Raw genomic sequence first — 24634 nt, forward strand, 5'->3', positions numbered from 1 at the left:
AGATGGAACACTTACCAATTTCTTCTTGGATGGACCATTACAAGTGTTAAACTTTCCCTACTTTAAAGCCCTTTAAAAACAATTCTCCCTTGAATAAAGATGGGGGACAGATGACTTGCTGTATGGCCGAGTGATCATGTACCGAACTAAGCTTTAGTGTCAGAACCGAATTCCAGTTTCATCTTTGTCCTTTGCCACTTATGAGCTATGTAACCTTGAACAAGCTATCGAACATCTTTAAACCAGGAATTTGAATACCTACTCATAACCTTACTCTGCACGTTAAATTAGGTCATACATGTGAAGAACTTTACAGTATCTGGCTGAGAGTCAGAGCTCAATAAAAGGCAGTGAGTACATATTAAGCTACATGCTCCTTCCAGGGAAGAGGTTTCATATTTACTACAGTCAGGGGAACTCAAACCATGAGAAAAACAAAACAAACAAAATGAACATTGTTGAAAATGACAGCCAAACAGTTGTATGCAGTGAGAACGTATAATTCTCTGAATAGTGATGACCACAGTTTTTCTTTTTATATTCCCTTCTCTTTTGGTTTCCAGGATGTAACATTGTCCTAGTCTTTTCTCTGCCAAAGAATTTAAATGATTTGGGGAAAATGTACAGCATCTACTTCTCTGTCTCTCTGTCTCATTAAATCTTATTTACAAGAAAAAGGAGTTAGTTTTGCAGGTGTCCCTTTTTGGTGGTTTTATTTACATAAAAATGATCTCCTGTCCGCTTCCCTTTTTTTTTTCCCCAAATGAGGAGGACAATGAAGATCTGAAATGCCAGCTGCAGTTCGTGAAGGAAGAAGCTGCTTTGATGAGAAAGAAAATGGCCAAGATTGATAAAGAAAAGGACAGATTCGAACACGAGCTCCAGAAGTACAGATCCTTTTATGGGGATCTGGACAGTCCTTTGCCTAAAGGAGAAGCCGGGGGGCCTCCCAGCACCAGAGAGGCTGAGCTCAAGCTGCGGCTGAGGCTGGTGGAGGAAGAAGCCAACATCCTCGGCAGAAAAATCGTCGAACTGGAGGTGGAGAACAGAGGCCTGAAGGCGGAACTGGATGACCTGAAGGGCGACGACTTTAACGGCTCGGCCAACCCCCTCCTGCGGGAGCAGAGCGAATCCCTGTCGGAGCTGCGGCAGCACCTGCAGCTGGTGGAAGACGAGACGGAGCTGCTGCGGAGGAACGTGGCCGACCTGGAGGAGCAGAACAAGCGCATCACGGCGGAGCTCAACAAGTACAAGTACAAGTCGGGCGGCCACGAGAGCGCGCGGCACCACGACAGCGCCAAGACCGAGGCCCTGCAGGAGGAGCTGAAGGCGGCTCGCCTGCAGATCAACGAGCTCAGCGGCAAGGTCATGCAGCTGCAGTACGAGAACCGCGTGCTCATGTCCAACATGCAGCGCTACGACCTGGCCTCGCACCTGGGCATCCGCGGCAGCCCGCGCGACAGCGACGCCGAGAGCGATGCGGGCAAGAAGGAGAGCGACGACGACTCGCGGCCGCCACACCGCAAGCGCGAAGGGCCCATCGGCGGCGAGAGCGACTCGGAGGAGGTGCGCAACATCCGCTGCCTCACGCCCACCCGCTCCTTCTACGCCGCGCCCGGGCCCTGGCCCAAGAGCTTCTCTGACCGGCAGCAGATGAAGGACATCCGCTCGGAGGCCGAGCGCCTGGGCAAGACCATCGACCGGCTCATCGCTGACACCAGCACCATCATCACCGAGGCGCGCATCTACGTGGCCAACGGGGACCTGTTCGGACTGATGGACGAGGAGGACGATGGCAGCCGCATCCGCGAGCACGAGCTGCTCTACCGCATCAATGCGCAGATGAAGGCCTTCCGCAAGGAGCTGCAGACCTTCATCGACCGCCTCGAGGTGCCCAAGTCCGCGGACGACGCCGGCGCCGAGGAGCCCATATCCGTGAGTCAGGTACAGTTCTGCCTATTGCGAGCCACGGCGATGGCGAGGCTGGTCCGCGGAGCCGCGGTCCCTGGAGGGGCGACTCCGCGCACCGACCTCCAAGCCCCGCTTTAGGGAAGTCCCAGCTCAGAGCCTCTCTGGGCTTGGAAGCCCCATGGCGCACTTGTTCTTTCGCACTGTCCTTCTTCAGGCCTGAGGTTTTCGTAATCCAATCAGCAACTATTCTCCCTCTGTTTTGCTTAAAAGGGAAATTTACCCGCCTCCCCCTCTCTCCACCCCCCACCCCCAGTTTTTGTGTAAAGATGAAAGGATTTCTAAAATATATGATTATTGAAGGTACACATTTTCAATATTACTCTACTGATTCTAACAGATTGAGCTGCAAGAAGATTCCGAATAGAAATCTTCAATTGCTCATCTGTGGTTTTCGAGCCAAGATTCAAATTAAGCTTAAAATATTTTCAAATCACTAAATGATCAGGATTGATGCATAACTCCTGGAAAGAATGTAGAAACCAGAGGTAAAGAGAGATGATATTGTGTCTGGATCCCTACCAAGAGGAGCAAATAGGAGCCGCTGATGTACCTACCACACGTCGAAGTAACATGATCTTTATTTCTAGAGAAAATCACTGTCGGCTCTATAACGGAGAATCTCAGGACTGGGGAAGGAGTGTTATACCTTAGCTTTAAGGCAACACTAATTCAGAGAAATAGTAATAACTATTCCCGAACAGGGAAAACCAGCATTTTTCCTTCATCCTAATTGTAGAGGCACACCCGATGAGTTGGACTGATCTGCTCTAGCCAGGTATGGTGGCCAAAGACTGATACATTTTGTCAGGGTTAAGCACGGAAGAGAGTTTATAAAGCAAACAGGCAGTGCTACTCCTCTAGCAAGGCTGGTATCTTGTATCCGTTGGAGAACCCACGGAAGAACAACAGCATGCATGGCTTTTAAGACACGCAAGAGGGTTAAACTTAAAAATCAGTTTATACACAGAAGCATGATATTAGATTAACTGCCTGTTAGTCACAACTAGAAAAATTGCGACCCTATCGCTTATTTATCTCGCATGCTGCTTTGCTTTGCTATTTAAAAAAAAAAAAAACAAACTTTTATAATAAAACTTGTTGAATAAAGATTTTTTTTCCTCTATGTATTATATCACATAGTTGGTTTTTAATTTCCTAGTTTCAGATTTTTGAATACTTTGAGTATGTGGCTTTTCAATTATACTCTCAGGGTGAAGAGATAGAAATCAGAGTGAGAGAAAGTACTGTACATAACAGTAAGTTTTCAGACTTTGTAAATATATATAAGGGAGAGTTCTCTATTGTAAGTTGAATGAATGCTTAGATTAGTTGATATAAACTTAAGTTTTAAAAATTATTATTAATGAATTCTTCTTTTTGTCTTTGCATTTACCTTCCCAGATGTTCCAGCCTATCATTTTACTTATTCTCATTCTTGTATTATTTTCATCACTTTCTTACACAACAATATTTAAACTTGTCTTCCTTTTTACACTGTTTTTTGTACTGTAAATCTCTCATCATTTACCATTCATTGTAGTATTTTCAGTTTGTTTGTTTTGTTCACCCTTCAAGACAAGAAGTAAAAGAAGTATAATTTCTGTAGTAACCAATGCTGTAAAAACACTGAAGACTGCTTATTTCTTTAAAAAGACACATCTTACCACTACTAAGTTCAATAAGAAGCCTGAGCATTAAATGTTTCAGGTAAGGGAGTAAGTATGACTTCTCTTTTTATAAATCATTTTAATTTTTACTTCTTTCTTTTACATCTTGATTTGCACTCTTCTTAAATCACTGTAAGAATGACTGTAAAAATTGCCTAGGTCTCTCAATTATTTCTCAGTATTTGACTATTATGATAATTCAAAAGCTGGACATTCACAAGTTGGTCACATCTTAGAAAACATATAGACTTATAAAGTACTTTTGCTAGGTTGCAACAGACTAACAACATAATTTTGATAACCAATAAATATCAATGAAAATTATGGTGAACAAATGAAATGTGACCATCATGGGAACTAAACTATTTATTGTGATACTGATGGTGTTCTGTCTAAAAAGAGGTGTTTGGAAGCATGAGAGTGGATTAGGCCTTAGTTCATTGAGAAGGTAATTGTCTTCATCCTACTACATTTAAACAGCTTCAACCATTCCAACCAAACCAACCATTTCTGCATTTACCTGTTATACTTGGAGCCATATATTGCCAATCAAGTTTTTGCCTGGAGTCCTGTCCTCTATAATAGGTTACCACACAGACCTGCTTCTGGGGCGGGAAGTATGCTAGAAATACAGTATATTAAATATTTTGAGTAGGGAAAAGAATAGTCATTCTGTAGAATTTCATTAAATCACAGTCCAAAGCCAGTAGCATAGTTCCAGTGGGAGTTGCTCTCTAGACAAACTTACTTCGGTGAACCTCAACATTATCCTTTCTCCTCCTACCTAAAGTGGCCTGGATAGGTTTCCTGTACCCAGAAGGTCCTATTCTGCCAACCTCATTGGCAATTTACAGAGTGGAAAGCTGGACTGCACTACCGTCACCAAGATTCAGAAATACTAGCACTCGTTGACGTCACAGACGTAGAGATACTTGTATGTTGGTTGGTGGATATGAAAATCTGTAGTAAAGTGAAGTGTCTTGCCCTCAGCATAAAAAATAATATATGGAAAATCTTTGCTCTAATACAAAATTTGGTACTGGCAACAGTCTTTTGAGTCCTCATCCCCCAGCACGTCAGTTTCCCTTTGAGTATTAATTTAATAAAAAGAAAAACTACATAACAGTTTAAAATTTAGTTTATAATACCTGCTCTTAATATCCATGGTTTTCAATTTCATTTTGGTTTTCATTTTGTTTTGTTTTGAGGGGAGGAGAGACCGGGAGTGAGGAGTGGTTGACCAACAGTTCAAATCTGTCACTACGTACTTGCGGCTTTTTGTCTTAGAGATTCAAATGGCTAGATAGAACGTCATGACAAGAACAAATGAAATAACATAAATGCTATACTTAATTATTCAAGTGTTACTTTTTAAAAATTTTCATCTCAGGAAAAGCAACCACTTTAAAAATCAAAATTTGTCTGTTAGATCCTTGGTCAACCCCTAGACCACCATCTCAGAGGAACCATTTTGGCAATGGAAGTGGAACTGAAGGTAAATGTTTGAGGCTGAAATTTATCTGAAATATTTATTGCCTTGGGAGCCAGATACAGCCAGCTAAGCAATGACTCTCAGCTACCTATGGAGCATTTGGTAGCTTATGGAGGTGTTGCCAGTTCCAGTCACAATGACTGGAAGCTCATTGGCATTTAGAGGAAAGGGGTCAGAATTTCAAATAATTGTCCTGCCCAGATTCCTAACATTATCCCTCTGGGGAAGCATGGCATGCAGTGCGCTTGTTCACTTCAGAAGGATCGTGGATATTCAGTACCCTGTGTGGCTTTAAGAAACTGGCTTTAGAATTGAAACTTTCTTTACCACAAGGAGAATCAAGAACTAAATATCTAGATCAGTGGTTTTCAACCTTAGCCGTACATCAGAATTCCTGGCATGCTTTTAGAATTGAGACCCTACTTCACACTAATTGAAACTGAATGTATGAGCCCAAGCATTTATATATGTATTTTTTAAGCTCCCAAGAACTAATTCTTTAGATGTTTGAATTATCAAAAATATGTAGATACAACTTATACCAAGGTAATAGTAAACCATGTGATAATAGCTGTATAGAATCATCAGTTGTCTAGGTTTTAGTAGACCTTAAAGTTCCAGGCATTCATTGGATATCCGTATCCTCTCTAGGGCATTTCCACCTTTGTCATATAGCCTTTGCCACAAGTCCTCTAATGACAAAGCAGTTCTCTTTCCACACTGGTGATAGTGTTAGAAAACTCCCCTTTCATTCATACAGGTGTTTAAAGCGAACAATATCAGAGAAGACGAATAGGAATAGTACATGACAGAAAGGAGAACCGAGGTCAGTATTGTGTGTGTGCAGGGTCACACACACACTTGGAGATACAGACACATGTGAATGCTGAATTAAAGCCTCAGGATGATCTCACACACACACCCCAACAAACCACCACTTTGTCATTATACAGTCATCTCTGCTACAAAGCTTCCCCATGTGATCCACAGAGAGGATATGGTGTCCCAGCAAGAATGATGGATGCCAACTGATTCTACCCTCCAAACCCAGACGAGAAAGCATACACAAAGAGATGTGAGAATGGAGCAAAAAGATAGAGCATGGATCCTTTGTCTACCTAACAAACTTTTTTTTTTTTTGCGGTATGTGGGCCTCTCACTGTTGGGGCCTCTCCCCTTGCGGAGCACAGGCTCCGGATGTGCAGGCTCAGCGGCCATGGCTCACGGGTCCAGCAGCTCCGCGGCATGTGGGATCTTCCCAGACCGGGGCACGAACCCGTGTCCCTTGCATCGGCAGGAGGACTCTCAACCACTGCGCCACCAGGAAAGCCCCTACTTAACAAACATTTTGAAGTGTCCCTATGTTAGGTATAGAGGAAATTGAGGTTCAGTTTCTACTTTTTCACAGCTTCCGATTGATTGACCAGGACAGACATGTAAACAGCTAACTCTGACAGGTACTATTATTGAAGTGCAAAAAAAGGTTTGTGGTTGCAATTTATTGTTCATTGCATACCTGAGAGCATGTTAGATTTCCCTAAGAGAACACAATAAAATCTCTAGGCATTCTTGGATGGAATAATACCATAAATCAATGCAGGGCTGGTACATATACCTCAACAATATCTTGTGACCTGAACAAGAAAGGAGATGCCAACCAAGGGATGGCTGGGCTAACCAAAGCACCAGCCTTGCCCTCAGATCTCTTGTGAGGAATTAAAGTCATCTTGGCAACAAGGGTATTAATCTTACCTATGGCTTCCTAAGGCGTTGATTTTATAGAAGAATTTCATGACAATTTTGAACTCCATCCAGGCTCTTTATATATGCAACCCCAGTAAGATAATGATGAGGGGAAACAGGACAGACTTGGAGGCTCTTTCCAACTGTGCTCTACCCACTGCATAGCCGGCTTCTCAGTTTGTGCCTGTGTGTACGCACACACCTCTGCACACTGTGGTGTACAATAGGAAATGCACCTAGTGTCAGAGAATTCAGACCTGCATCTATCTTAGGGGCCTGCTGGGGGCCGGTAGTTGGAAGGTGGTCTCAGCAGACTGCCAGCAGGCACAAGGTGACCTTGTCCCTTGCTTTCTTCTCCCTGGCACTTCAGGCTGTTCTGTGAGCACCAAGGATCTAGGGTGCATCTCTCCCTTTCACCACAGGGCGTAGTCACGGGAAGAAAAGTTAACAAAGATGGCACCCAAGACCTCAGAAAGAGAGTCCCCAATATCTCCTTCCCCTCCCCTTTGATCCTGTTCCTTGCATTATCTTTGTTGTATAAAGCTAGCTCTAAAAGAGGAACACCCAGGCTTCTTTGTTCATGAAGAAAACAAAATCCTCCAATTATTGAGACAAGGAATCTTCTCATATTTGCACCTTTGAATCTGTGCTATTTAAACATCACACTGAAAATAAGTTCAAACAAACAAAAAATTCCTTTGTGTGCACATTCTTGGGTGTAGGAAGGAGTGTCTTTGGTAATTTGGCCTAGATTTAAGAAAAAAAAATTCAATTGGCTACTTTTAAGCAGAACAGGCTCAAACTCATAAAACAAGGGAAAATTCAGTGCTCAGCCTGGAATGTGTATTGGCTTGCATTCTCCAGCCTTCATTTCAATCTGTGTGGTAGAGTGGGATGCGGTTATTTCATCAGCTGCCGATGAAGTTTGGAATGTCAATTTGGTAGCTAAGCCTTAACTCTAAATATTCATGCAGTGTTGGTAGCTATATTCTTATAGAACCACAGCCCACTTTCCTCTGGTAGAGTCATGCTTTGGGTGAGATGCTGTAATTGAATATAAGGATTGAAGAGAAAGTGGTAGAGGGTAATATCAGAAAGTGGGAAAAGCTGACAGCACTTCTAGGAACCACTTTCAAGTAGAGTGCTGTTATCATCTCGCTTGATCAGAGAACAGGAGCAGCAAAGGCAACAGTTGCCTGTTAAAAATAAGGAAAAATCTCCACCTTTCACTTTCCACTGTCAGACCAGGCTGTGATGTCTCAAAGAACCTCATCTTATCTTATGACTCAGATGTTTATGTTTACTAAGCTTAAATGTATTGACATTTCTTGATTATTCAATTTCATTGTTACAATTATAAAAGGTTTTTTTAGTTCATAGTTATCTGAGTTTTCCTATAGCTAGATCAAATACCATGAAAATCCAACATCTGAAGATAAAATTGTAAGATTTTATAAATTCATAAAATTTACTATAAGAGTATATAATCAGTGGTGTTCAGCAGTTTTTCAGCCTTTCAAAAAATATTCATGTAACTGTTTTGACTTGTGGATGAGAATGTTTCTTTGAATGTTGTCTAAACCAAAATTTCTGTTTAGGGTATTTCAAGTTCAGTTCATAGTATTTTGCTTTTGTTTTGATTCTTTTTCTTTTAAATTATCAGAACATTTTTAGGCATATTGGGTAAATAATTTAAAAGTTTTCTCTTGTACCAAGATAGATATTAAATAAACAGTATGTTGGAGGATTACACTAATTGAAAAACTAGAGCCTTTCAGAAACGTTTAGAAGAGTTACTCATTTCACAAAATGGGAAGGGACCCTGAAGTATTCAGGAATGATACGACTATTTCAGAAGCTTTGTTATACTGCCGACTCCAAAGATGGAACTCTGGAAATCATTGATTCTGAAAAAGTGTGCTTTACATGTTTTTTTTTCTGTAGTCTCTTCTGAGTGTTTTGGGTTGAGCTGCTTATAAAATCTGTGTTAACAAGCAAGAGGCATAAGTGATCATTGAAGGCTGACAAACATTTGTTCCTTTCTGAGATTCTTCATAATGTACCTGTGAAGTCAGCAAGTCAGCTCTTTGAGTTCATGTTGAAAGTTCCTGCCTTAACCTACGTGTTTGAAAATTTAAAGAGTCTGAGGGGCAGAGAGAAGCTCATCAGTTTGTCCACTTGCCTCAAATGGCTTAGTAAGGAAAGAGAATTTAAGAGCTTTTTAAAAAAAATACCTTATAGTGTCTTTTATTTGTTAATGTCAGAAAACTCAGTTTAGCATCTAGTTTGTAATTCCCTTCTTTATCGTGAACATGTGCGATTTTTGTACAATCCATTCCCTTTGTCATTCCCTCTGTATTATTAACTCCTGGACAGATAAAACAGACTTAGACTATTTAAATAGACATCCTATGTGTCAGCCTAGATCAGTTGTTTAGAACTTTGAAGGGGGGAGGGGATGGTGGTTAACATAATGAATCAGCAAAATTAATTTATTCTGGATTTTGGAATCTGAGCTCCTTTACCTGAAAGGAAATGTGTATCTGCAGAAGCACCAGAACCACTGCATGGAAGGTCTTAGCATTATTCTACCTGCTTAGACTCCATGTAGTGGAAAAAGCCCCAGGAAAGCAGCCAGAGGAGGTAGTTGAAGGAAAATGAGGATCCCCCAGCAATGGACCTTCAAATCTTGGAGTGAGAAAGCTCTCCAGGAAGAGAAACTCATGCCTCTGGTCACACTTGTCACTTTCGAGGGAATGTGATTTATTCCCAAGTAGCTATTTGTTTGAAGTACTCATATTTGTGGAAAGTAGATGGATTAAAAACAGTAGGGTAGATGCAAAATAATTGGAAAAGAAAGAATGAAAGAATCTTACTGTACAAAATATTTCAGTGGCAACGACAACAAAAGAATATAGTGTAAGGGCCAAGCATAGGCGTCAGGGCATTGTTAGAGTCTCTGTGGACTTAACTAAGAGATCTTGGTGTAGAGAGTGGGTCCAGCTGTCTCTGCAGACGTCCTCTGATTGGAGTGGACCCAAGGCTACACTGAAGTGTGACTGTGGGCCTCCCTTCCTGGACCCTCATCTCCAGATCCTTTACCATAGCCTTCTCACATCATGATGCCATATTCCTTTGCACCTGGGCACCAAGACCTCTCACATTAGCCCCTCAAAATCTAGCACCACTCATACAGTTCCTCTTTTTGATCTTCCGTCTCTCTCCCTGCTCCACGGCCCACGAATGAAAAAGACTACTTTCCCAGGGCTCCGATCAAAGCTTACCTATATTGACTGTTCCTTCCAGCCCTTTTGTGTGTTAGCTGTTCCTTTTTTTCTTTTAGATGGGTTTGTAATCACAGCAATTGAGTTATCTAAACTTCAATTGATTCCTCTTTAGAGTTTCTAGTTCCTTGTTACACTGCTCTGCACTTCGATCAATCATCTTTCTTACTCCTTTAGCATTTTTATTACCTCCTCTTTGAACTAGGGGTCTAGTAGTCTGGAGAGATGTTTCACTGTTTGTTCTTTCAGGGGATTTCTCTTGTTCTTTTAATTGGGAGTAGCAGCTCTCCTTTTCTGAGCAAAGTTGTGACTAGCCAGTAATCGCTTCCTTTGTCAATGGCATTTGATTAGACAATTACTAAAAATATAATGCTGTCTCCTATTTCTGGTAGAAGATATAGGTGGGGTAGCAACACCCTTGGATGGGGCAGGACGGGGAGAATACGGATCAGTTCCTTTGTCCTTCAAATTATACTCCCTAAATGGCCTCTCTTAGCCCTGCTTTCCTGCTAGAACTTCCTAACAGAAGTGACTCAGGGTGGCCCTCTTGTGGTGGAAAGGCATTCCCAAGGCCCTTTTCTGGAATGAAATGAGAGGTAGCCCTACAACAGTTCCTGTATCACTTAGCTTTTCTTGTCATCATTATCAATATCTCCCAAGTAAAGAATCTGGAAATAATATAGTGAGATGCTAAAAACAAATTTGAAAACTGTAAGGAAGATCTGTCTCTAGTCTTAAATAGCTCACGTTTAAAAAATATTTTATTGTTTTGTTTCTTCAAAACATAGACCAGTACTTTAAAAAATAAAATAAAACAGATAGTTTGAAACTGTTTCTTTTGAATATTTCTGTCATCTGGAAATGCCTGTACATAATCCCCATGACAGATTTGCTTGGCTAAAAAATCTGTTGACATGTCACCATCCCTCAGAATAGGAGAGACAGCCAGCATCCCGTGATTCTAGGGAAAAACATTCAGCACTGGGAAAATAGCACGTTAGCTGAAACACAACAACCTAAGCATGTAACGTCCATGGATAATAAATACTTTGTGTGTGACTCTCATCATTTTATAATCTAAAACAGATTCTGCTAAGTGTCAACCTATTTCTTTCACTAACACAGAGTCCGAACTCTGTCATTCTAGGACTCAAATAACACAGGACCAAGTTTCACAGACTCAGCTGTAGAACTTTATAAAAATTAAGAAAACTGGGCCTCACCACTGGATGATCTAGTTCAGAAAGTGGAGGAAAGTTCCAGCTTTAGGAACTTTTAAATAATTCTTTGAGCGATTGCAGGGTGCAGCAAGGCCTGAGAGTAACACAACACGGAACTGTGGTCCCCTTGGTGGAATGCTGTGGAGATTAACAGGAGAAGCACCCCACATTTGCTTACAAGTTTGTTTCAAGGAATACTCAGGAAGTGGACAGTCATGCTGCAGGTCACATTTCAGGGATCTTCAGAGTTGATGGAGCTTGTTGAGATTAAAGATTTGTCTTATTCTTCTTCCAGTCCTCAGGATCTAACACTACAGCTGGCCCAGAGCTGGTGCTCACAAATATTTGTTAAGTGGAATGTTAATTGGAATGCCCAAGACCTCTCCCTAAGAATGGAAGATCGTTTCATGTTCAAGAGAGTTCTGCTAAACAACTGAGATGTATCGTAAAGCGCTTTGAAAATTGTAAATGCCACATGTAATAGCTTCTTTTTTTTGGCTGCGTTGGGTCTTCGTTGCTGCACGGGCTTTCTCTAGTTGCAGCACGGGCTTTCTCTAGTTGCAGCGAGCAGGGGCTACCTTTTGTTGCGGTGCGCGGGCTTCTCTGCAGTGGCTTCTCGTTGCGGAGCACGGGCCCTGGAACGCGCGGGCATAGTAGTAGTTGTGGCACACGGACTTAGCTGCTCCGCGGCATGTGGGATCTTCCCGGACCAGGGATCAAACCCGTGTCCCCTGCAGTGGCAGGCGATTCTTAACCACTGCGCCACCAGCGAAGTCCCCTACCTTCTAAATTATAATATGCTATAAGAATGAGTTCCGTTTTTCAAAGTAATCTCTTTTCCAATTTTTTCCGTATCGTTTACAATGAAAATAGAAATACAATACCCCTTTAACTGGTAAATATGTTTAAAGAGTAAAAGAAGAAGGGGCTGAAAAACTATACAAGCAAGAAATCAGAAGCCACCCAGTGTAAAGAGATTAAATAAATAACTGCTTCGTGGTGCTTCAAGAGCATCCTTCAGACAGAAAACTGTAAATTAAATGTGCAGTGGGATACTAAAGGCAAAGTTGGTGCATTTATCCCTAGATTTTCTTCCATCACTAATTTAAAATTCTTTTGTCTTCGTATTCTGACCGAGGATTTACATTATTGAAGGATACAAACCTCTTTAAATAAATGGCCATGAAGATAAATACTCTGTTATATGACTCCTGTGTTATACTTGGAAGATGAAGTATTAGCTCCCTCATTTAGGACTTAGAAGAGAACTGAATTTAAGATTTAATAAAGCCAGAAATAAATGTCTCACGCCTCAAACTCTTATCCCTGGGTTCTATTCCCTTCCTTGAGCTCCTTGGAATTTTAAACTTTAAGGCACTCCTCCAGGAATTAGAAGACCTGGATTCTATTCCTGGCATTGCTAGTTAGTGCCTTTGTGACCTTGAGCAAATGGCTTAACATCAGGGCCTCTTTCCTCAGCTGTAAAATTAGAAGCGTGGCTAGATGATTTCAGGGGTTCTTTCTGGCTCTAAAATTCTGTAAGTCTGGAAACACCTGCTAGTGACATTTATGCACTCATTGCTCTTTCCCCCTTTCCAAAATGTTTTAGTTTGTGGCTTAATAACATCAGTTATATAGATCTTTTCAAACCCTTTCCAGGATTTTCTTTTTTTGTTTCTTGATAGCAGCTCGTGTTTCTACATTTACTTTGCATTAAGAATTGTTACATGCATTTCTTTACATATTTGTTATACACTGAAATAGGATTAGTATGACATCAGATATGAATGATTCCTCCAAATTCTCTCTAATATATAGAGCAATAATTTGAGTCACTTTCGTATTTGAAGGTTTAAATGGATTAACAGTGACCTGGATTGTGCAACAAATTGCATTTTTTTCCATAAGGCTTTCAGCCATTTGACACCTGCTTGAAAATGTCAGGCGCTTCAAGATGTCTGAATATCACTATAGGGCTGGGTATACCAGCATCTGTTTTCAAAATCCATTCGTTTTATGTACATAACAGCAGGAACTTTTTAAAACAAGGCTTTCTTAGAAGTTTTTAGTGGAAAGGTTCAGAAATACCTGAGCTGAGTATTTATTGCCTTTGTATGCAGTCATCTAATTGCATTGCTTTATTTCTCTGGGGTATGAAATATAGCATGGAAATTTTAGCTAATATACATAAAACTTATTCAACAGAAAGGGTTGGTAACTACAGTTAATGGTAGACTTGGGAGAAATTCTGTCAAGGTTTTTTGTGCCTAGTTTTTTATTCTATTTTTGATATAATTTGAGGTCAACTTTACCATGACAAGAAGCAGATGAAGCACCTGCAATAACTAATTCCTGGGACATCCATGAAAAAGGGCATTGAAACAGGTACTATTGAGGGATGGTATAGAGGATAGCACAGCGTAATTCCTCCTGTAATTAGCTACAGATTATCTGAAGTTCTGATGGGGTGTAGAAAACAGTCTTAATTTGATTTACCAATGACACATGGAAATTAAGAGGTCTGGAGCGGAAGAGAGGTCCGGAGTGTCCTGATAAGGGCAAAGGCAGAATGAACTAACATTTCTTAAGTGCCTGGCACTGTAAGTACCCCCTCATACTCTTACAACATCCTTACAAAGTAAATATAATTATCCCCTTACAGAAGTAACAAACTCGAAGTTCACACTGATAAGTAGTGGCAGTAATTTGAAACCAATATCTCTGTGACAAAATTCCAGGGTCTTCAGTTAGAGAAACCGGTTCCAAGACCTACTTCTCTGCGTGGTCAGTTTCTGTGAATTTTGGCAAGATACTCTGCCTCCTTGAACCTTGGTTTTATCAGTAAACTTGGGTTAATATCTACAGACACATTTTCTGTGAGAGTGAGCTAAGATAAAGATACATTAGATATTAGAAGTACTTAGCACAGAGCCTTGCAGAGAGCTGTCTCTCCATGAGTCATCACCGTTATTACTCTATTATTGTTGTTGTTATTGCTTTTGAGATTTGGGGCCAGGGGATGGCGGCTGCTTTTTTTTTTTTTTTTTTTTTTTTTTTGCTTTTGATGCCAGGCTTTCAAAACACAGAGTATGATTTCATTCAATTGTCCTACATGTACTAAAGTCCTACTATGAGCAGGTTATTCTTAGTAAACTTTTTAACTCCCCATGAAATATTTATCTGGAATCTGGAAGCAGGCAAAAATAATGTGACAGGGATTATTAAATGCTTTAATGACCACACAGACTTTAGACTTGAGGATGAGCCCTTATTATTTAAAATTTTATGTAGTTTATTTGCTGAATTAGGTTGCAGCACACCTTCATTGAAAACAAGTACATGGGTATCTCATTGGTTTTTTCCTTACCACAATAAGTATCATCCTTTCCCATGGGCTCTGATTTCCACTAGCAGAAAGACATCACCATCACTATAGATACAAGCAGCAAGCTGCCACAGAATCACAAAGAACTAGAAGGCTGGTCTTCATATATGCCATTTCTACTTTATTTCAAGACAGAAGTTTGATACCTTTTCACAAATCTTTTGCGATTATATACATAAAATTTCTGCACATATTCTGCCACATCCAGAGACCAACTTCCAAAGGCACCGCAAAGTACATTTTGAAAAGGGGAAAGAGAGAGGTAGGCAAAGAGATGATTCTTGCCTGTAAAAAAGGAGTTAACTTTTCCAAATAAATGGAATGTAAAATTGGCCATTGTCATTGTGTGATATTAACACCGGCTCTTTTGGCAAGTTTGGAAATACTGGGCTCCCTTATAAAAGTTAAAAATGTCCTGGACCTGGAGTTGTTTACCCAGAGTGGGAGCTGCTCTAAAGTTACAGAGCTCTGGTTGGAAGAGATGGCTTGAAGGCCGCCTCCGAGAAACTGACGTCACAGTAGCCTCAGCTGCTGCTGTGACATTAGCTGAGCAGCTTTTTGATCTGTGAGATGGTGGAGGTTTCAAAGGGACTTGTCAGTATCTCTCTGTTGAATGGTTGGACTCATTTTGCATCCCCATTTTGTGCAAAGAAGCAAGAGTCACCGTGCTGAGACTTTTCTCTTTTAAAACAACCGGCTGTCCTCCCATTGCTAGATTGACCAGTGGTCGGACATCCATAGGATTTCTCCCCAAAGCAAAAAGGTATGTTTCTTTCTGGCAGTTTGAAAGCGAGTGACTAATTGTGGCAAAATATAGAGGGGCCGCTGTTGACATATTTGAAACTGTAGATACTTGTTTAAGTAGAGGGTGATTTCAACATCTGCCTGATTCAGTGTCTGTGTCTTGGCTTAAAAACAGTGGGGCAGGGTGTGTAACGGATTTTACTGACTCCCAGGGAAGAGAAGGTCCAGCTGCTGTGAGTGGATTTCCTGACTCCGGACTGATGGTACCATATGCTCTCTGAGACTGTTTTTGAAACACTGCTTCCCAGTACTTTGAACACCACTTTCCCTACCATAAGATTTCACTAAATTTATTTTTTAGAACACTATTTTCATTAGGATGAAGACTTTTTAACATTTGTTCACAACAAGTTCACAACCCTTTTTAACATTTGTTCACAACAAGTTCACAACCCTTGAAATTGCTGGTATTTGAAAATTGCAGTGAAAAATAAGTCAGTGAAATTTCATCCAAGTTGATGGTTTGCTTACTGCATGATAAGTGTTTCTGTGATTTGAGTTGAAGTGCATGCCATTCATAATGGGTTAATCTGCAATTAGGAGGGAACCTTACCACTACAGCTTCTACTGTTTAAGCTGGTTAAGTTTAGGTGTTTGTTTATCCAAGCCAAATGCGTCTTTCAAAGCTTTTATGAGCTAAGAGAAGTAAAATCGGTGCCCCTGTATGTTGAATATTTTCTAGTGTGAATATATAACTGGAGAGAAAACAAGGAGAAGATAATAAAATGAAAAGGCAAAATTGATTTCTTCAGAATTGCATGTGGTAGTATTCCTTTGACCTTATTGGAATATGAGGAACGATGCTGAAGTAGCAAGAAATAGCAATTTCTCAAAATTCCCTTTTGCTTTGTAACAAAATCAAGTCATAGTTTTCTTTGCAAAAATGCATTCGCCAGTGAACAGTAGGGGAGGAATAAGGTCTTATAATCAGTTGAAATGATGCAAGTGATTCATAATAGCCTAGAGAAAGGGCTAGAGAATCTTGGAGGCAAATGGTGCATAACTTTGATGGGTATAGACCTGGGAATTCCTAATTCTTCAAAGTTAAGAGGAAGCAAAGCATCTCCAAGGCAAATGATGGTTCTAGGAATTGTGAGATTGGCAGTACCTACTGTGTGTGGCATTCCTATTGGAATATGTAACCTCCTACAAGTGAAAATTTTTCAATTATATGAAAAGCAGTATGTTTATAAAAAGGAAAGCAGAGAGCAAGAAACAAACACTCTGAACAAAACTCTCAGAAGAGAGAAGTTACAATCGAGTCAACTCCCCTAACGCTGTTTCATTTGTTTGGCTAAAGTCCAGTTTTCAATGGGGGAGATGAAGGTTGAAATGGTAACAACCAAGGTGTAGTAAGAAGGGAGCACCCCTCAGACAAAGAAGTGTTACCATGACCTACTTGAGGCTAACATGGGAAGTAGAAATGATTTATTGTGAAACTCCTGTGTTGATCTTAAATTCTGCTTCCTAGTAGGGCCGGAAGGTTAGCAGAACTATTTTCCTCCCATCACCATACTTATGCAACCCACTCACAACCCTCTACAATTCTGGCTTCCGGCCTTGGGGAGGGGGAAGTAGGTTAAAATGGATTATGTAATGCTCACTTAGAGTTGTTGGGGGAAGAACGTGTGCATGACTAAGTAGTGCAGCTCCCTCTGTCCTTTTATATTTGCTCTAATCAAATTTTATTCTGAATGAAATTCTGGAGGGAGTGAAATGAAATGGAGAGTGAAGGGTGCAGATTGCAGAAATTCTTCCTTATCTCCCACAGAGATACCAATATCTGTGGGCGAAAACAAGTGACAACTAGGAACAAAGAGAACTTTTATATTTGCCTCAGCAGAAAGCACTGAAATTGAGTTTTTGAATCGGCTGAGCCATTTTACCCCATAACTTATCATTACAGAACGTTATGTCCCTACAAGATTGCTCTATTAGTTGGATTTTTTTTCACATTTAGGGAGAATTATAACAAAAGCAGTTTTATATAAGATTTGTCTATTCAAATTTTTGCTAACAATAAAAACATTTCCTAAATATTTAACCTGCCTTGTATTCTTAAAATATTTGAAAAATACTGAGGGCAAAGGAAAACTGTTAAAAATATGAGTTCACAAAATTACACTTGCTTCTGTGAATTTTCTAATGAAATCAAAATCAGTTTTATTCTAGAGGAAGATAAATAAAAGGAAGGAGGGTAGGGGGAACACAAAATAAAAGGAAGGAGGGTAGGGGAAACACAAAACAGGAGGGAGACAAGGGCAGAAGGAAGAAACCAAGAAACAGGCATTTACTGAGCATCCATTATGATCCAAAACAGTGTTAGTCGCTTTGATTAAGCATTCTCTTTCGTGCACATTTAATTCTCCCAAAACTCTATGGACCCCACTTTATTTTTAGAGAAAGCAATATATTCAGCCATATTACATTTGACATTTATGACAAGTCATAGATACTAGAAAGGCGAAATAAACCCTCCCACAGAAATTGGCACAGATATTGCCCTATAGGAATTTTCTTTCCAAGGCTTGTTTTTTATCCATAACCATTACATTTTAAGGCACTCGATACTGCTCTGGTCCTGGAAAGGGGAAGCCCTGTAGATTGGCCCTTCTTCGTATTAAGTGATGAATTTGGCTCTTTGCAATTAAGTGCAGGATTCTGTCTGCTTCGGGAACATTATCTGGGTTCATGTATAGTCCTGTTACCAGGAGCAAGCCTGATTGAGGGTTTTCCTGGATGATCTCCTTCAGGTAGGTAAAAACGAAAAGGGTCTGGTGCCCTTTCACCCTGACCTGGAAGTGGTTCAAGAAGAGTTAGAAATAAAAAGAAAAATTGGAGCCATTTGCTACATAATTGTAGGAGAAACTTCATGATGATTTCTGAACATTTACAGTGTTTAAAGACAGAAGGAAACATGGAGTATCATAGCACCTCTTCTCCAGGTAGCTTGAAATTAGTCTGCTCTCTTTCTGTAACACCTTTGGTTAAATCTGCAACTACCTCTTGATGTCTTAAACCACTTCACTCTTCCTAAGAAGTTTCAATGTTAAATACCTGCTAGTCAGCAAGATAGTTTCAGCTCACAGTTAATTACATATAGTTTAAAGCAGTCTGCAGTCTCTGAAAATTAGCACCATCTGCATTTCCTGCAAATACTTATTAGATGAACCTAGAAATTAATAGGTAATCAAGATCAATAACAGATTCACCAAAATACAAAATTCTGTACATTCTTTACTATCTTCATTTTGTTATGTCTCCATCGACACATTTATTTTGGGGCAACTTGCATTTGCTTTGGCAGGTACTTGTGGTCACTGTCTCACAGGATTGGAGGGTAGCAAAAGGAAGGAAGGGTGACAAAGAGGATGGAAAGTGAGATTAGAAAAAAGACATGGCTGAGTGGATAAAATGAGACGTGATAGTGTTTTTAATGGCTAAATCTGACATTACTTGTTTTTCTTGGCTGAATTAGTCATAGTTTTGTGAGTGCCAAAGAAATAGGTAAGGATGATCAAAGTATCTGTAGCAAAATTTTTGAGAGAAGAGTAACCATATAGATCCCAATATTATTAGGCTGTTTTTGAGGGTGGAGCCCTGCATATAGCACTGACATTTTAAAATCCTTGTTAGTCTATTATAATTCATTAATAGATTGCAACTCAAAAATACATGCTTGGAACAGTTTACCACTTGGATATGCATGTTCAGAGCAGTCTGACAAAACTTGAAAGTCTTCAGTGTTTATCTTATATTTGGGATATAAAATATGCGGCCGTCTTCTATGACTGCAGAATGGGGCTTGCTTCCTGGTTATGTGGGCTTCGTTAGACAATGCCAGAACCCAGGCAGCTACTGAGTCTCGAGAACTTTGCTCAAAATTAGCATCAGCTACCACCTGGTAAGTTAAGGCATTTTGGTCATGGCCAAATTGGCTTTTTTTTGACCAACTCTTCAGCTTTTTAAAAGCTAAAGAGTTAAGACTTCTTATAGGCGTGATTATCTTAGAAGGAGATTCAAACATTTTAAATGTGCTTTTCTACCCATTAAAAAATGTATCTGACTTTAGTAATAAAAATATTTTCAGTGGATGTCAGCACAAGATTTTTTAAAGCAAAAAATAGGGGAAATTTTATATTTCTCAAACCAATTTGCAGTCCATATGTCATTTAATCTTCGTAATAACCCTGTGGATACCCCCCATTTTAATATAAATAAATCTCAGAAATTTTAGGTGATTTATAACAGAGTTACCAATCAGGTATTTTAAAGTGCATCTTCAGATCCTGAATGAACACATGCCCTAAATGCTAGAAATCTAATTATTTCAGTCACTCCTTAATATGATCAAGAATTTCCCTGCAAACTGATGAAAACATTTTTTTTCATTTCTCCGTATTCAGTATCAGAAGATAGGTTCTGATATATAGTCTATTAGAAGGAAAAAAGAGCATGGATAAATGTTAACATATGGCTTTCAGGATAATTTTGCTGCTTTTACATTTTACTTGATGAAATAAAATAATGACAATTTTTTTTATGCTTTAGTTTGGTTTCTTGCTGATACGTCAGTCCCAGACTTACTACCAACATTGGTGTCTTATTGATACAGTAATCACGTTTGCCACAAGCTTGAACTCTATGAGTGTAAAATTGAGATTGTAGCCCAAAACCGCCTCAGGACTTTAAGTCACGGAAATGTATAATCTGGTTGCATCAGAACAGAAGGAGTAATTCCATTGCAGCAGAATCTACCACAGTTGTGTAGATGTGACTAAATAGTTGAATTTCATACTTCCACTCTTAGATATTCATGAAAAGTTCTATGTTTAGATTAGGTGGTGAGTTAAAGGAATACTTAATATCTCACACATGCATTTAACTGTCCTGTCCACTGTAATTTTACTGTCTGGTCTCAGAAAGGGGAAGAAAAAAAGTTTGGATCATACTTTTTTCTTTGACTGTGTTAGTTTCTCCTTAGGCAGATATTTTTGTCATCTCTTCTTTTGAGTCCAATTTTCCTAAAGTTTGTTTATGTCAACGGCTCTTGACAAACTGATAAAATGTTTCCAGAAAGCACGTGGATTTGGAACTCTCTCTTGTTATGTTTATATTAGGCTTTGTTTTAAAGGCAAGTGAGACTGCTTCAAATAAAACAACTCCAAGCTTCCAAGAAACAGTTAAGAGAAGGCAGAGACGGGCAGAAACACCCCTTCACTAACACTCACACGGTTGCCATGGACCTACATAAGCAGTGGGAGAACACAGAGACTAACTGGCGCAAGGAAAAGATGGAATTACTGGACCAGTTTGACAATGAAAGAAAGGAATGGGAAAGTCAATGGAAGATCATGCAGAAGAAGATAGAAGAGGTACAGGTTGATTTGTTTTGAATGCACTGGAAACTTAAAACTCAGAATGAAAATTCTGTTGGTTTGTTTTGTATTGGAAACTAATTTTACTTTCCAATTCCACCTAAAAGATGCATGTCTCAGTGGTATTTACTAGACCAAAAATAGCATAACCTAACCCAATGTTAGACTATGCTAATTTATAGCTTTGCATGCAAATTAGAACTTGAAGTGTCTTTCTGAAGTGTATCAATTTATTATTTTCTGACTAGAGTGCTGTGGTATCAAAAGTGAGGGATGTATTTTGCATACGTTTTCAAATTCCGGGCCCAGGATGAAAACAGAAGTAAAACATAATTGGTGGAACATATTTTAGTAAAATTATAACTGGGCATTAAAACACAGATCTTTTCAGAGAAGACTTATGAATAGTGTCTACTAAAGGCAGTTATGTATTAGATAATTCAGTATAATCAAAACGAGCATCATATATCAAAAAGAAAATGGAGGTGGACATGGTATTTATCCTGGCAAGGTGTGGCACATTTATTGGCATATTTATTTGGAAAGAATTTATAAAAAATGACATGCCGAGACTCTGATACAAATAATAATTTTATTCCTTCACGCTGTTTGGCCCAGAATATTTCCTTTAAGTATCTGCATTGATGTATATTCAAGCTTGTTCCAACTGAAAATTATTTATACTTATCTTGCTTTCTTGTAACATTCCCTCCTGTTGACTTATATGGTTTTGTGCACATTGCCAAGGCAGTTATTTTAACAGACTCCTTGGCCTTTATTCACAGACAATCAAAGCTGGTGCTTTATGTGTTTATAGTGCAAATATTTTTCTTATTAACAGCCCTATAATTGGTTATAAATAAAATACAAATTGGCATGCTAAAAGGAAAAATAAAAAAGAATAGCCATGTGACTATTCTAAAATAGAGCTGAGAAGGCAGGCATGTAGCAGATGATTACAGATTGAAAGGAGAATTTACTTCTCATCCTTCTATAGTTTGGAAAATGCGTTTTGCTTGCTCTCTTAACTTCTCCACCCAGAGGCTCAGATTGGATCAACAGGGAGATGGCTAGGTCAAATCAAAATCCACAACTCCAATTCAAAACCTGAACTCATTGGCTTCCAAAGGTTTGGAAGGTCCAGTTAGTAGCAATCTCAGATAATTCTAGCATCCAAGCAAAATAATTAAGGGAGTCAGGATTAGTCTAGCCAGTTGTTTAAGCCATGTAGCTAAGATATTCTGCTGTCTGGTTAAATTTGTTATTGTCAAATAATTATTCTGACAGCTCTGTAGATTCCATCTATGGAAAATATTAACCTTATCAATTAGCAGGCGTTAAACATAGATGATAGTCCTTAGAAATACTGACAGAAGGGCTGGAATATTTTTTCTTTATCTTGGATAGTAGCTGTGCTGCTATTTATGTCATTCTGCCTGCAGTATACAACACCATACCTAGGAATATGTTTAGATAATGTGCTTACCCAAACTACCCACTCAGAGATGGTTCTGTTCAATACCTGAATACTAGCATTGTGCTTCCCTTATCATACTAATATAGTTGTCCCTCAGTATACTTGGGAGATTGGTTCCAGGAGCCCCTGTAGATACCAAAATTCATGGATGCTTTCAAGTTTCTTATATAAAATGGCATAGTATGTATGTATTTTTCCCACTCCCAGATTTGTACCTGTAAGAATGTAACTTCTTCGAGGCTACAAAACTGGGAGTAGAGAACAGGAGGAAATTGTCCTCACGTGTCACAGAAAATCAAGACAATATTTTTAACTAAAATTAAAAATCAACACTTGGAAAAAAATGTAACATGCCACAAGCATAATAGACTGTATTTCTTTCTTATTTATCACTAAGCTCTGTGTATTAAATCAGAAACAACTTATTAAGCCACATATTAGAACATTATACATTTCCCGGTGCATGCATATAACTTCTGTGATTCCAAGTAAAAATGTCATTAGTGAGAGGATCAGTGCTGTGTATTAAGATGCTAATGATTCTTTGTTCAGCGACTATCCACAATCATTGCATTTGCTATTACAAAATGAAGATGTACGTACTTGGATCTTTGAAACCTAGACTAATCCAGATAGATACCCTTAATAGAGTTAATAGATGCCTGGCAATTTTTTTTTATCACATTGCCATCTTTCCTGATTGTCTCCTTTGATCAGATAACCATTGAAAACAGCTAGGTACCAAGTAACACAGATTTCCTTTTACAAAATAAATGGTTTTCCATCATTAATATAATGATATTTGTTTATTCATACTTCACCTAAGTCCCCAAGAGAATTTAGGATGTCAAATAAAATTATATGTAAGGTAAAGTATTCCAAAACTAGAAGAGAAAGATGAGATGAAGACAAGAGGAAGGATCCTTTGTGAAATGCGTGCAGCAAATCTGTCTTTCTAGTAACTAAAAATGATCAAATGCATATTTCTCAGTATTCAGAAAACAAAAGCAAACCTATTTCCCAGAAATAGCACTTTCGTCCCGATTTTGCAACTAAAGCAATTTTGTTTCCACCCATGACTCCTCTAAAAGAGGACAGAGCTACCAATAGCATCCTTAGATTTAGCATGGTGTTTTGAGGGTTGCTTCTTATAATGTCCCTCAAATTCAGCCAAAATTATAATGGCCACAACTGTTCAGTACAGGTAATTTTACAGGGGCCAAAACAGTTGATTCATGGCTGCAATTTGATGCTATCCTGACTTCATCCAACTACAGATTTGTAAGTATTTAGGGCATAAATGCACGGCATATCCTTCAGGCATTAACTATGTTATAGTGCTTCACTCATCTGAGGTTTGGGTAAGTATTGAGCAGCAGTGAATCTGTTATTCTTTTTTTCTCCTTTAACATCTTTATTGGAGTATAATTGCTTCACAATGGTGTGTTAGTTTCTCCTGTATAACAAAGTGAATCAGCTATACGTATACATATATCCCCATATTTCCTCCCTCTTGTGTCTCCCTCCCACCTTCCCTATCCCACCCCTCTAGGTGGACACAAAGCACTGAGCTGATCTCCCTGTGCTATGCGGCTGCTTCCCACTAGCTATCTATTTTACGTTTGGTAATGTATATATGTCCATGCCACTCTCTCATCCCAGCTTACCCTTCCCCCTCCCTGTGTCCTCAAGTCCATTCTCTACGTCTGTGTCTTTATTCTGGTCCTGCCCCTAGGTTTTTCAGAACTATATATATATATATATATATATATATATATATATATATACACATACATATATATATATATATTTTTTTAGATTCCACATATATGTGTTAGCATACAGTACTTGTTTTTCTCTTTCTGACTTACTTCACTCTGTATGACAGACTCTAGGTCCATCCAGCTCACTACAAATGACTCAATTTCATTTCTTTTTATGGCTGAGTAATATTCCATTGTATATATGTGCCACACCTTCTTTATCCATTCACCTGTTGATGGACACTTAGGTTGCTTCCATGTCCTGGCTATTGTAAATAGAGCTGCAATGAACATTGTGGGGCACGACTCTTTGAATTATGGTTTTCTCAGGGTATATGCCCAGTAGTGGGATTGCTGGGTCGTATGATACTTCTATTTTTAGTTTTTTAAGGAGACTCCATACTGTTCTCCATAGTGGCTGAATTAATTTACATTCCCACCAACAGTGCA

General features: G+C 39.3%; 2 protein-coding genes across 10 annotated transcripts in view; both read left to right on the plus strand.

The window, feature by feature from the left end:
- Positions 1-24634, plus strand: part of SOGA3 (SOGA family member 3) — a 108542-nt gene that overhangs the window by 40460 nt on the left and 43448 nt on the right. For 2 of the 9 annotated variants that reach the window (XM_032650809.1, XM_032650810.1), the window contains exons 6-8: positions 769-1944; positions 3547-3678; positions 4429-19453. In XM_032650809.1, coding sequence (XP_032506700.1) covers positions 769-1944; positions 3547-3669 — 1299 coding nt within the window. In that variant the 3' untranslated portion in view covers positions 3670-3678; positions 4429-19453. Of the gene's footprint in view, positions 1-768; positions 3679-4428; positions 19454-20686; positions 20942-24634 lie in introns of those variants that run through there. The other 7 variants (XR_004352479.1, XR_004352480.1, XM_032650812.1 and 4 more) reach the window with 6 other exon arrangements.
- The window catches only part of KIAA0408 (KIAA0408 ortholog), a 34318-nt gene continuing 12598 nt past the window's right edge, over positions 2915-24634 (plus strand). The window contains exons 1-2 of the mRNA XM_032650817.1: positions 2915-3686; positions 20687-20941. Coding sequence (XP_032506708.1) covers positions 20807-20941 — 135 coding nt within the window. The 5' untranslated portion in view covers positions 2915-3686; positions 20687-20806. The remainder of the gene's footprint in view (positions 3687-20686; positions 20942-24634) is intronic.

This window comes from Phocoena sinus, chromosome 12 (assembly GCF_008692025.1).
Source record: "Phocoena sinus isolate mPhoSin1 chromosome 12, mPhoSin1.pri, whole genome shotgun sequence".
NCBI lineage: Eukaryota > Metazoa > Chordata > Mammalia > Artiodactyla > Phocoenidae > Phocoena > Phocoena sinus.